Source organism: Eucyclogobius newberryi, unplaced genomic scaffold (assembly GCF_026437365.1).
Source record: "Eucyclogobius newberryi isolate DKJ021-1_F unplaced genomic scaffold, fEucNew1.0.hap1 SCAF_12, whole genome shotgun sequence".
Lineage (NCBI taxonomy): Eukaryota > Metazoa > Chordata > Actinopteri > Gobiiformes > Gobiidae > Eucyclogobius > Eucyclogobius newberryi.
The window spans coordinates 6978172-6990312 of record NW_027315746.1 but is presented as its reverse complement, the minus strand read 5'-3'; the positions used below and the strand labels follow the sequence as shown (position 1 = coordinate 6990312).

Below are 12141 nucleotides of genomic sequence, written 5' to 3'. Positions count from 1 at the left end.
CTGTGCGTCGCGTCACTTCCCTGTGCGTCGCGTCACTTCCCTGTGCGTCGCGTCACTTCCCTGTGCGTCACGTCACTTCCCTGTGCGTTGCGTCACTTCCCTGTGCGTTACGTCACTTCCCTGTGCGTTGCGTCACTTCCCTGTGCGTTGCGTCACTTCCCTGTGCGTTACGTCACTTCCCAGTGCGTTGCGTCACTTCCCAGTGCGTTGCGTCACTTCCCTGTGCGTTGCGTCACTTCCCTGTGCGTTGCGTCACTTCCCTGTGCGTTGCGTCACTTCCCTGTGTGTTACGTCACTTCCCTGTGCGTTGCGTCACTTCCCTGTGTGTTACGTCACTTCCCCATGCGTCGCGTCACTTCCCCGCCCCCCTTGGCCCTGGCGCTCTCACCTGTCATGCCCAGCAGGATCGTGACCACCACTTTCCCGGCGGTGGTGATCAGGTTTCCGATGATGTCCTTCACTCTGGAGGCCACGTCAGCCACGATGCGCAGCACTCTCATCTTGGCGCTCTCCTTCACCTCCTCTTCCTCCTCCTCGCCCTCCTCCTCCTCCTCGTCGAACAGCTCCTCGTCCTCCTCGTCCTCCTCGTCCTCCTCGGCCTCGTAACCGGCCTCGAAATCGTCCAGCAAAATGTTGTCGTCGTCGCCCAGGCTCAGCTTCTCCTCCTCCTCCTGTAGATAAAAGGATGGATTTAGAACTCATTTCAACACATTAGCCTCGTTATTTCTCGTTTGACCGCATTAAGTGGACATATTATACATTCTGGTGGATTTACTTGGCTTTAAACATGATTTGAGATAAGAATTTCACATGTTCTAACTTTAAAAATGTCTATATTTGGAAAACACACTTGTTGGTGCGCCCTCTGTGTTCAGTAGTGGGAATGAACAATGAAAAATAAATAAACTAAGCGCCTGGGCAACGTGAATGTGATGAAACGAGTCGCGTCCTGGTTTATGGACTTAAAAACTGCCCAAAGGTCTTTTTACCCGCGATTTAACAGCAGCAGGACCTGGTGTTGGTGCACTGAAGAGTAAAGCAGTTTAAAGGGACCATGGCGGGCTTTTACAATTTTATAATTTTGACTTTATTTGGTGTATTTATACCTGTTTGTACCTGTGAATTATAGTTTTACACCAATTGCGTATTCGTGGAGAAATTGTTGAAAAGTTTGTAGTAAATGACAGGAAGTGACATCACACTAAGGACACTTATTACGGTCAAAGTTTATATAGAATTTAAACAAAGAAACAACTTTTTTTGACTCTCTAAACATTAATTCAACAAAATAAAGTCGCTCTCATATATTTTTATTTGTCAAATTGAAAATTATGAACCTAAACATTTTCCTATTCTGTGATTCTGCAAAATTCTAAATATATTTATTTAACTGCATTTTAGTTCAATGAGTCGTCTGACCTTGAAGTGAGCATTTTCAGCAATAGAACGTTTACAAATAAGCTTTTTAATTGTATTTTTCTTAACAAAGATAAATGTAATTATAATGTCAAAATTACAATGACATTTTCATTTTATTCATATAATAGATCATGTTGTTTTTGAGTCTAAATGTGTGTTTTTACATTGTTTTCTGGCTCTGTTTTTTTTATTAGATATGAAACGAAAACATAATATTTTTACAATTTCAATATATATCCACTTTTTGTATTGATTATCATTATTGTTTCTATTACATTTGAGCATTTTACAGTATTTTCGTCGACCTAAACCCTGTGCAATCCACCGATCTGAGCAGTGTGAACGTTTGTGAGCGATGGCCGTCAGGATTTTGGCCTCAGTTCAGATTTAAATGGAGCTTTTCTGGCAGCCGCCGCTCCTCACTCACTGTATTTGGCCATCGGAGTGAAAACATAACAGCTCTCAATTGTTTTATGGCTTTCTGTATGAGAAAACCCACTCGCTGTTGGTTTAATATCTCATCTGAACGCGGTAAAACATTTATATCGGACAGCGTAGCGGTTATAATCCACCTATAGACGGATTTGTGCTTTTTTTTCCCTCAGCGATGGAGAGCGGAGCCATCTGCGCCAGGGCGATCTGCACAAACTGAAGCTGATTGAATTAACACGGCGTCGTAAAGACAGAGGAGACGAGCCAATGGGAAAAGGGGCTCGGTCCAAAGCCGTCGACACAGAACTCTCCACGACCGCGAGAATCCATCTGAGGGAAGTGTGAGCGGTTTAATCTTGACTTTATTTAGTGTGTTTATACCTGTTGTACGTATCATGATAGTTTTACACCAATCGAGCAGGTGTTTGTGAAGAAAACGTTGAAAAATGTGGAGGACAGGAAGTGACATCACACTAGGGACATTTATTCCAGCCAAAGTCCAAGTTATTCTAAGTTCTTTATTTTTTTTAAACATTATTCTAAGTTCATTATTTATTTATTTTTACATTATTCTAAGTTCTTTTGTTTTTTACATTATTCTAATTTCTTGTTTTTTACTTTATTTTAAGTTCTTTAGTTTTTTTTTACATTATTCCAAGTTCATTAGTTTTTTTACATTATTCTAAGTTCTTTAGTTTTTTTACATTATTCTAAGTTCTTTAGTTTTTTTTTTACACTATTCCAAGTTCATTAGTTTTTTTACATTATTCTATGTTCATTAGTTTTTTACATTATTCTAAGTTCTTTAGTTTTTTTTTACATTATTTCAAGTTCATTAGTTTTTTTACATTAATCTAAGTTCTTTAGGTTTTTTTTTACATTAATAATAATAATAATAATATAATAATAATAATAATAACTTTTATTTATATAGCGCTTTTCAGTGACCCAAAGACGCTGAACATAATAAAAAAGGGGGGGGTATTTACAGACAGGGGGGACAACACGTACAATACACATTAATATACAGATAAAATGAACAAGACAGAAGAAGTAGAGAGAAAAAGATGGGGATGTAACAGGGGGTAGAAGTGTAGGCAATGGGGTAGAGGAGGCTAGGGGTAGGGGAGGTCATAGGCTTGGGTGAAGAGGTATGTTTTTAGGCGGGATTTGAATGTTGTGAGTGAGGGAGAGTGGCGGACAGGTTGGGGGAGGGAGTTCCAGAGTCGGGGTGCTGTTCGGGAGAATGCTCTGTCGCCAAAAGTTTTGAGTTGGGATGTTGGTGCAGTCAGGGTGAGAGAGGAGGAGGATCGGAGAGCTCGGGAGGGGCGGTGGGGAATGAGGAGGTCAGACAGGTAGGGGGGGGCAAGGTGGTGAAGAGCTTTGAAGGTGAGGAGGAGTATTTTAAAGTTTATGCGCTGCTTGATGGGGAGCCAATGGAGAGAGCGGAGAACGGGAGTGATGTGATCACGGGACCGGGACGTTATTCCAAGTTCATTAGTTTTTTTTTTTACATTATTCTAAGTTCTTTCGTTTTTTACATTATTCTAAGTTCTTTAGTTCACATTATGTTCTTTAGTTGTTCACATTGTTCTAAGTTATAAATGGATTCAACAGTAGTTTTAAACAGCCTCAGTTGTGTCCTCACCTGCTCCTCCGGCTCAAAGTCGGCGTTGTACTGTCCCATGTCCTCCGGGGGTCTATTCTGCATCAGGCTGCGACACAGGAGCCAGATGCCCAGACCCGCCACGAACATGCCAATGTCCGGGATGAAGACGCGCATGCCGTTTCCCGCGTCCGCCCCGATCACACTGCGGGAGGACAGAAGAACGTAGAACAAATAAAGACAAATTCAAAAGTTAAACACGTTGTAAAGAACAAAGAACGGGAAACAACTTTCTCAAACAATTCTTTTTAGGTATTTATTATTTTTGAGAATGACACAACAGCATTATAAACTGTAGTGACACTTAGTGATAACTCATTTAGTATAAGTTATTTTATCTTATTAGTAAGACAGGTTTTATGATTTTCTAATTTTGACTTTATTTGGAGTATTTATACCATTTGTACATATGTGACTCGCCACGGCAATTGTCGGACCATGTCGGCCTCGGTGAAACTGAGAAAAACAGCATTTTACTTTTTTTTCCCCAAATTTGTGATTTTCGTTTTTTTGCATTATGTGAAAGTTGAAGATATGGACCAGCCATTCGATGTATCAGATAACAGTATTTGCAGCATTAAAAGCATAAATAAAGCCGTTTAAAATGTGGTGTTTTCGGGCGCTCTCTGGACATGCAGAGTGGGTGTGACCGCATTTCCATATGAACAGCTGCGCTATTGTAGTCAGCCAATGGGCTGAGCCGCCAGCCGCATGGCTACTTGATAAGCAGCAACACAGGGACACGCAACACACGCTGTGTAACATCAGTTGAAAAATGGATCCTTCTGCTATCGCTTCGGAGCTTAACAGAGGTTGTTACAGCTCCACGCTTTTGGATTATTTCTGCGAAAAGTCCGCTTATCCAGATGACTATCTAAGTTCTGAATCTGAAGATGAGGTCACAGATGAAGAGTGCGATTTCATCCAGCTGGAAAATATCCCTAGTCTACGGCTGACCTTAGATGAGGAGGAAGATGGGTTTTGGACAGAGGAAGGAGCGCCCGGTCACGCCGAAGAGCTGGAGCGTGAAATAACAGACGCTATAGCCACGGTTACTTTTGCAGGAGAGAACGAAGAGTTGGAAAAGATCCGTAACTTTGACTGCAAATGTTACTCAAGAAGAAAAGAAAATTCTCTACTCTCAAGCAAATCGTGTAGCGGGAAACTCACTCCAGAACTCATGTACAAGCTACGGAGCGACTCATTAGCAGCAGAAAGAGAGTGGCAGGATATGAGGATTATCGGACATATGGAAGCAAACAGACGTTCTGTCGTCACTTCTGAGCTGACGACGTCCACGAAAAAGCCCCAGAAGAAGCGCAAGTTTGCCCGGACAAGCTTTTTCATAGGAGGCACGGAAGTCTGCAGAAGTACTTTCCTGTTCCTCATGGCGTAAGTAATGATTAATATTAAATACGCCTGTTTTAGTGTGCTTTTGTGGTCGTGTTTGTGTTGTGAGTGCCTGTTTTGTTGAGCCATCACAAGCTAGCTAGCCACGTAGCGCCGCTAGCCCCGGCCGTGTCCCGCTCCTCCGCGTTTTAAGTCTTAAATACGACGTAAACGTCAGAATGTGAATAATGCAGAATAAATGGCATCACAAACACGCTTGAAAGTTATGTTTTGGTGTGCTGTTGTGGTCGTGTTTGTGTTGTGAGTGCCTGTTTTGTTGAGCCATCACAAGCTAGCTAGCCACGTAGCGCCGCTAGCCCCGGCCGTGTCCCGCTCCTCCGCATTTTAAGTCTTAAATACGACGTAAACGTCAGAATGTGAATAATGCAGAATAAATGGCATCACAAACACGCTTGAAAGTTATGTTTTGGTGTGCTGTTGTGGTCGTGTTTGTGTTGTGAGTGCCTGTTTTGTTGAGCCATCACAAGCTAGCTAGCCACGTAGCGCCGCTAGCCCCGGCCGTGTCCTGCTCCTCCGCATTTTAAGTCTTAAATACGACGTAAACGTCAGAATGTGAATAATGCAGAATAAATGGCATCACAAACACGCTTGAAAGTTATGTTTTGGTGTGCTGTTGTGGTCGTGTTTGTGTTGTGAGTGCCTGTTTTGGTCTAAACCTGGTGAGCCATGATATCACAAGCTAGCTAGCCACGTGAAGCGTGTTATTCCCATATTACTGTCAACCCTAATCCTTTTTTTCCCCCTTTTCAGAATTGGCAAAGACACCCTGACTGACATAATTAAACCATCCATCCATCCATCTTCTGCCGCTTTATCCGGGGCCGGGTCGCGGGGGCAGCAGTCTGAGCAGGGACTCCCAGACTTCCTTCTCCCCACACACTTCCTCTAACTCCTCCGGGGGGATCCCGAGGCGTTCCCAGGCCAGCCGAGAGACATAGTCTCTCCAGCGTGTCCTGGGTCTTCCCCGGGGCCTCTTCCCGGTGGGACATGCCTGAAACACTTCCCGAGGGAGGCGCCCAGGAGGCATCCGGAACAGATGCCCGAGCCACCTCAGCTGGCTCCTCTCGACGTGGAGGAGCAGCGGCTCTACTCCGAGCTCCCCCCGTGTGGCCGAGCTCCTCACCCTATCTCTAAGGGAGCGCCCAGCCACACGGCGGAGGAAACTCATTTCGACCGCTTGTATCCGCGATCTTGTTCTTTCGGTCACTACCCAAAGCTCATGACCATAGGTGAGGGTAGGAACGTAGACCGACCGGTAAATAGAGAGCTTTGCCTTTCGGCTCAGCTCCCTCTTCACCACAACGGTCCGATGCAGCGACTGCATCACTGCAGCCGCTGCACCGATCCGCCTGTCAATCTCACGCTCCATCCTTCCCTCACTCGTGAACAAGACCCCGAGATACTTGAACTCCTCCACTTGGGGCAAGGACACCCCACCCACCTGGAGAGGGCAAGCCACCTTTTTCCGGTCGAGAACCATGGCCTCGGATTTGGAGGTGCTGATTCTCATCCCAGCCGCTTCACACTCGGCTGCAAACCGTCCCAGTGCATGTTGCAGGTCCGGGTTTGATGGAGCCATCAGGACAACATCGTCTGCAAACAGCAGAGATGAGATCCTGTGGTCCCCAAACCGGACACCCTCCGACCCCTGACTGCGCCTAGAAATTCTGTCCATAACAATTATGAACAGAACCGGTGACAAAGGGCAGCCCTGGCGGAGTCCAACATGCACTGGGAACAAGTCTGACTTACTGCCGGCAATGCAAACACAGCTCCTGCTCCGGTCATACAGGGACCGGACAGCCCTGAGCAAAGGGCCCCGGACCCCGTACTCCCGGAGCACCCCCCAAAGGACACCCCGAGGGACACGGTCGAAAGCCTTCTCCAGATCCACAAAGCACATGTGGACCGGTTGGGCAAACTCCCATGAACCCTCGAGCACCCGATGGAGGGTATAGAGCTGGTCCAGTGTTCCACGACCGGGACGAAAACCACTCTGCTCCTCCTGAATCCGAGGTTCGACTATCGGTCGGATTCTCCTCTCCAGTACCTTGGAATAGACCTTACCTGGGAGGCTGAGGAGTGTGATCCCTCTGTAGTTGGAACACACCCTCCCTTCTTGAACAGAGGGACCACCACCCCGGTCTGCCAGTCCAGAGGCACGGTCCCCGAACGCCACGCGATGTTGCAGAGACGTGTCAACCAAGACAGTCCTACAACATCCAGATACTTTAGGTACTCAGGGCAGATCTCATCCACCCCCGGAGCCCTGCCACCGAGGAGTTTGCGAACAACCTATCGCATAATTAAACACTATGATGAAAATGGAGCAACACCACGGTTGAGGAAGAAGCGTGCACAGCCACAGCCACGTTCACGCAGGTTCATCAGCCATGAAGTCATCCACACCGTTGTAGAGTTTATCAAAAACTTTGCAGAAGTCCATTCCATAATGCTACCTGGTCGACATCCTGGCCATAAGGACTGGCATGTGAAGTTGCTCCCAACCCATGTGACTAAGGCCTCAGTTTGGCGTCTCTACATGAAGTCTGCTAAGGAGCTTGGTAAGTGTAAAACATTATTTTGGTGATTTTCATGTTTTAATGATTAGAGTATAATTAACCATAAGCAACATCTGTTTTTTAGGTGAGCCTGCAGTTTGTACATCAAGCTTCAGATCACTGTGGAAACAGCTTCTCCCACACATCAGAAGCTGCAGGCCACGCACAGATCTCTGTTGGCAGTGTCAGAGCAACAACGAGCAGCTGATACGAAGTGCAAATGTCCCAGATGAAAGAAAATCTGAAGTTGTCCAGAAGCAAGTGCATCATCTTGCCCTTGTGCAAAGTGAGAGGACTTTTTACAACACTTTGATTGCTGCCTGCAGACTGACAACAGAATCTAATGTGCTGTCTTTCGGACCCTCACCGCCAGCAAGCAAAGACATCAGGATGCATTACAGCTTCGACTTTGCACAGCAGGTACTACTAATAGTGCAAATGCAGAATAGCAATTATAGAGACATATACGTCTTAATCAAATGTCATGTGTATTAATCTAATCTCCTTTCTCTCTCTCTGTCTACTACAGGTACACTTTCCGTCCAACCCTCTGCAGCCGGGGCCAATGTATTTCCTGACTCCACGAAAATGTGGCCTTTTTGGTGTCTCCTGTGAAGGGATGCAGAAGCAGGTCAATTTCCTGATTGACGAATGCATGTCGTCAAGTAAGGGAAGCAATGAAGTCATAAGCTACATGCATCATTTCTTCAACAACTCCGGGGTTGGAGAAAAATACGTGGATCTTCATTGTGACAACTGCAGTGGCCAAAACAAAAACAATTTCATGTTGTGGTATGCTGCCTGGCGTGTTGGACACAAGCTTCACCACACAATGGACATCCACTTCCTCATTGCTGGCCACACGAAATTCTCCCCTGATTGTGGCTTTGGACTTATCAAGCAAGCGTACATGAAGACCAGGGTTGACACTTTGGAAGACATCGCTGAGGTTAGTTTATGTTATTTGACTACTGTAATGTGTAAACATTAGCCTGGCAAAACTTCTGTGCAGATATTTTTCTTCTGTTCTAATTTTTTTTTACATTGTCGCCCTTGTCATCAGGTAGTGGAAAACAGCTCTCCTGAGAGTCACCTCAATATCCCACAGCTTGTTGGAACGGCAGATGGCAGAGTGTTCGTCAAGAACTTCGACTGGCAGAAGCATCTGAGTCCCTTCTTCAGACGGCTTCCAAAGATCAAGAGCTATCAGCACTTCAGGTATTTATATTCAAACAAAAAAAAATAGTTAATGAGTGTTTCATGTGAAATAGTTAGCCATTTCTTAAATGTCCTTTTATTTGCTTACAGCTTTGATGCCAAGAGACCAGGTGTGGTGCTTGCGAAAAGTCACTGTGGAGCAGAACCAGTGGAATTTCAGCTACTACGCACTACAGCTGTTCTGCCTCCGGTTGACAATCTCCATGTCCTGGTCCCACCTGGATTGAACATTGACAGGCAGACCTACCTGCATGAAAAAATCAGGCCTTTCTGTGCTGACGAGGCAAAAGACATCACATGCCCAGCGCCGAGAGTCACAGCACAGAAGACGAATGTGCAAAAGAGGCTGCGGACGTAATTGGACTCTGATGGTGTACCTATGATGTCTATTATCTCATATGTTGCAGTTCGTATACCTGGCCCTGGCATCTGTTTATAAGAGTTCTTCTATTGAGGGTGTTTTTTAAACTTCCTATAAATTATCTGTCCTTTCCCCCTGTATCTACTGCGTTGTAACATTAAAGGCTATTTTATCTTATCTTTTGTTGTTTGTGTTGAATCATTCAGTGCACCATTGTTGGTGCACTGAATCACCTGTGAATTATGTTTACCGACAAATGCAATGAACCCTATTCTCATTCTGATTCTTTGATTCTATTCAGGGCCTTTTGTAATCAAAGTATTTCCATTTTAATATAGTAACTTCTAATTCTGATTCAAGTCCAGTTACCATCAATAACAACACTCCTCTTGAGTCTTCAGTGACAGCTGTAGGGGGAGGTGGTGTCAGTGTGACAGGGGGGAGGGCTTATCTCAATGAGATGCAAATGAGCCCCCCTGTGACTCTGGGCTCATTCCGGTGAGAAACTTTGGAAGCCGTTTTCTCAGTGAATGGGTTTGAGAGTTGTATACATTCAAATGACCACAACTTATTCAAATATTATCAGATCTACATGAGTGAGACATCATTGGTCATACTGCAGCCCACGATATCGATACTGTATCACCCAATGTGTCGTGAAGCCCATCGACGCTTGTGTTTCGCATGCTTTGTCCGCACATAGATCACATCAGGGTGGCAGTTTTACGGCTGCGTTTGAAAGGAATATTACTGCTTCTGCCGCGACTTTTATTGAAAGATTACGATTCAAAAAAGGCAAAGAGCTGTAAATCAAAACATCTTGTTCTTGAGCCTCAAAGCTTTGAATTCACACTTTCAGAATATGTGAATAACTCAAAATGTCTCCGGGTAGACATGTAACTGGATTGGCCATGGTCAGTCACATATATATTATAGTTTTACACAAATCGGGCAGGTATTTGTGGAGAAAATTTTGAAGAATCTGTAGCATAAAATGACAGGAAGTGACATCACATTCCAGTCAAAGTTTATGCAGAATTTACCCAAAAGAAACAACTTTTTTGACGCTCTAAACTTTAATTCAACAAAATAAAGTCGCTCTCATATATTTTTATTTGTCAAAAAATGATGACAGTAGATGAGTTTTGTCCCAGTATTTACTGGGTCATTTCCTAGTGTGATGTCATCAATTACAAACAGGAAGTGAAATTATAAACATAAAAACTGTGATATTCTATAATTTTTTAATATATTTATCGCAACTGTATTTTAGCTGAGTGATTCGTCCGACCTTAACCTTTTTTTCTATCCAAACCTATTTTTATTTATATCTTGCTTTATTATTGTCGTTTTGCAACATGTTTATGTTGCACTTTGTCGCCGAAGCAGGTTGATAGTTTATGAATTTCAGTTTTTGTTCACTAACAAAAAAATAAACCTTTTTCTGACTCTGATTCTAACTTTCTATTCATCTCTCCAGGACCAAAAAAAAAAAAGTTTTTTTTTCGACACAAGTTTAATTTCCTCTACAACTTTATTTGTTGTATTTTAGTTTTGCCTCTGTACGACTCTGGTGTGCGAATGCTTTGTGGTGAGTGCTTTGTGGTGAGTGCTTTGTGGTGAGTGCTTTGTGGTGCCGCACCTCCGTCAGCTTGCCCCGGGGCAGCTGTGACTCACCGCCGTCGACCGTGGAGCGACTGACTAACGCGCCGCATCGTGACTCCACTTTGAACACCTGGACAACACTCATTTCCGTACCGCCATGACACGTTTTCCCGGCCGTACGTCGCCCGGAGTCGACCGCGTATCTAACGGCGACGCGGCGGGCGAACACTCCGCCCGCTAAGTTTAAAAACGGTTCCCGCGGACGAAGGCGTTTCCCGCGCTCGTCGATATTGAACCGCAGAGTTTAAGATTAACTGCTTAATCCCCGGGTCATAAAATCGCTCTTTTAAACTTCGCCGAATCCCTTTTACGGCGTTTTCTGTGCGCGGCGCCTGTGAACGGGCCATTCACACAAAGCGGTGGGAATCCAGAGTTTTCCTCGGCTCTTTCACACGTGCGGGCGTTTACGCAGAGTTCCGCCCTGTAATGAAACACGCAGGTTTTTATAAATGAGAGAGCAATTAGGCAGAGGCGGGTGAAATTCCACTCAAAACAAAGAGACAAACACATTTTTACGACTGAAACCTGCAGCTCGGGAGCAAAGGCCAGAGAAGAACGAGGCGAGAGAAGAACGAGAACGAGGCGAGAGAAGAACGAGGCGAGAGAAGAACGAGAACGAGGCGAGAGAAGAACGAGGCGAGAGAAGAACGAGAACGAGGCGAGAGAAGAACGAGGCGAGAGAAGAACGAGAACGAGGCGAGAGAAGAACGAGGCGAGAGAAGAACGAGAACGCGGCGAGGGAAGAACGCGGCGAGAGAAGAACGAGAACGCGGCGAGGGAAGAACGAGAACGCGGCGAGGGAAGAACGAGAACGCGGCGAGGGAAGAACGCGGCGAGAGAAGAACGAGAACGCGGCGAGGGAAGAACGAGAACGCGGCGAGGGAAGAACGCGGCGAGGGAAGAACGAGGCGAGGGAAGAACGAGGCGAGAGAAGAACGTGGCGAGAGAAGAACGAGGCGAGAGAAGAAAGCGGCGAGGGAAGAACGAGGCGAGAGAAGAAGAACGCGGTGAGGGAAGAACGAGGCGAGAGAAGAACGAGGCGAGAGAAGAACGAGGCGAGAGAAAAGAACGAGGCGAGAGAAGAACGAGGCGAGAGAAGAACGAGGCGAGAGAAGAAGAACGCGGCGAGGGAAGAACGAGGCGAGAGAAGAACGAGGCGAGAGAAGAACGAGGCGAGAGAAGAACGAGGCGAGAGAAAAGAACGAGGCGAGAGAAGAAGAACGCGGCGAGGGAAGAACGTGGTGAGAGAGAAGAACGAGGCGAGAGAAGAAGAACGAGGCGCGAGAAGAACGAGGCGAGAGAAGAACGTGGTGAGAGAGAAGAACGAGGCGAGAGAAGAACGAGGCGAGAGAAGAAGAACGCGGCGAGAGAAGAATGAGGCGAGAGAAGAACGAGGCGAGAGAGAAGAA

At 45.7% G+C, this 12141-nt stretch overlaps 1 protein-coding gene across 1 annotated transcript in view; it reads right to left on the bottom strand.

Moving 5' to 3' along the window:
* Positions 1 to 12141, bottom strand: part of piezo2b (piezo-type mechanosensitive ion channel component 2b) — a 181959-nt gene that overhangs the window by 113892 nt on the left and 55926 nt on the right. Inside the window, exons 5-6 of the mRNA XM_072440697.1 lie at positions 3500 to 3662; positions 389 to 671 (exon numbers count right to left, since the gene is read on the bottom strand). Of these exons, the coding sequence (XP_072296798.1) occupies positions 389 to 671; positions 3500 to 3662 (446 nt within the window). The remainder of the gene's footprint in view (positions 1 to 388; positions 672 to 3499; positions 3663 to 12141) is intronic.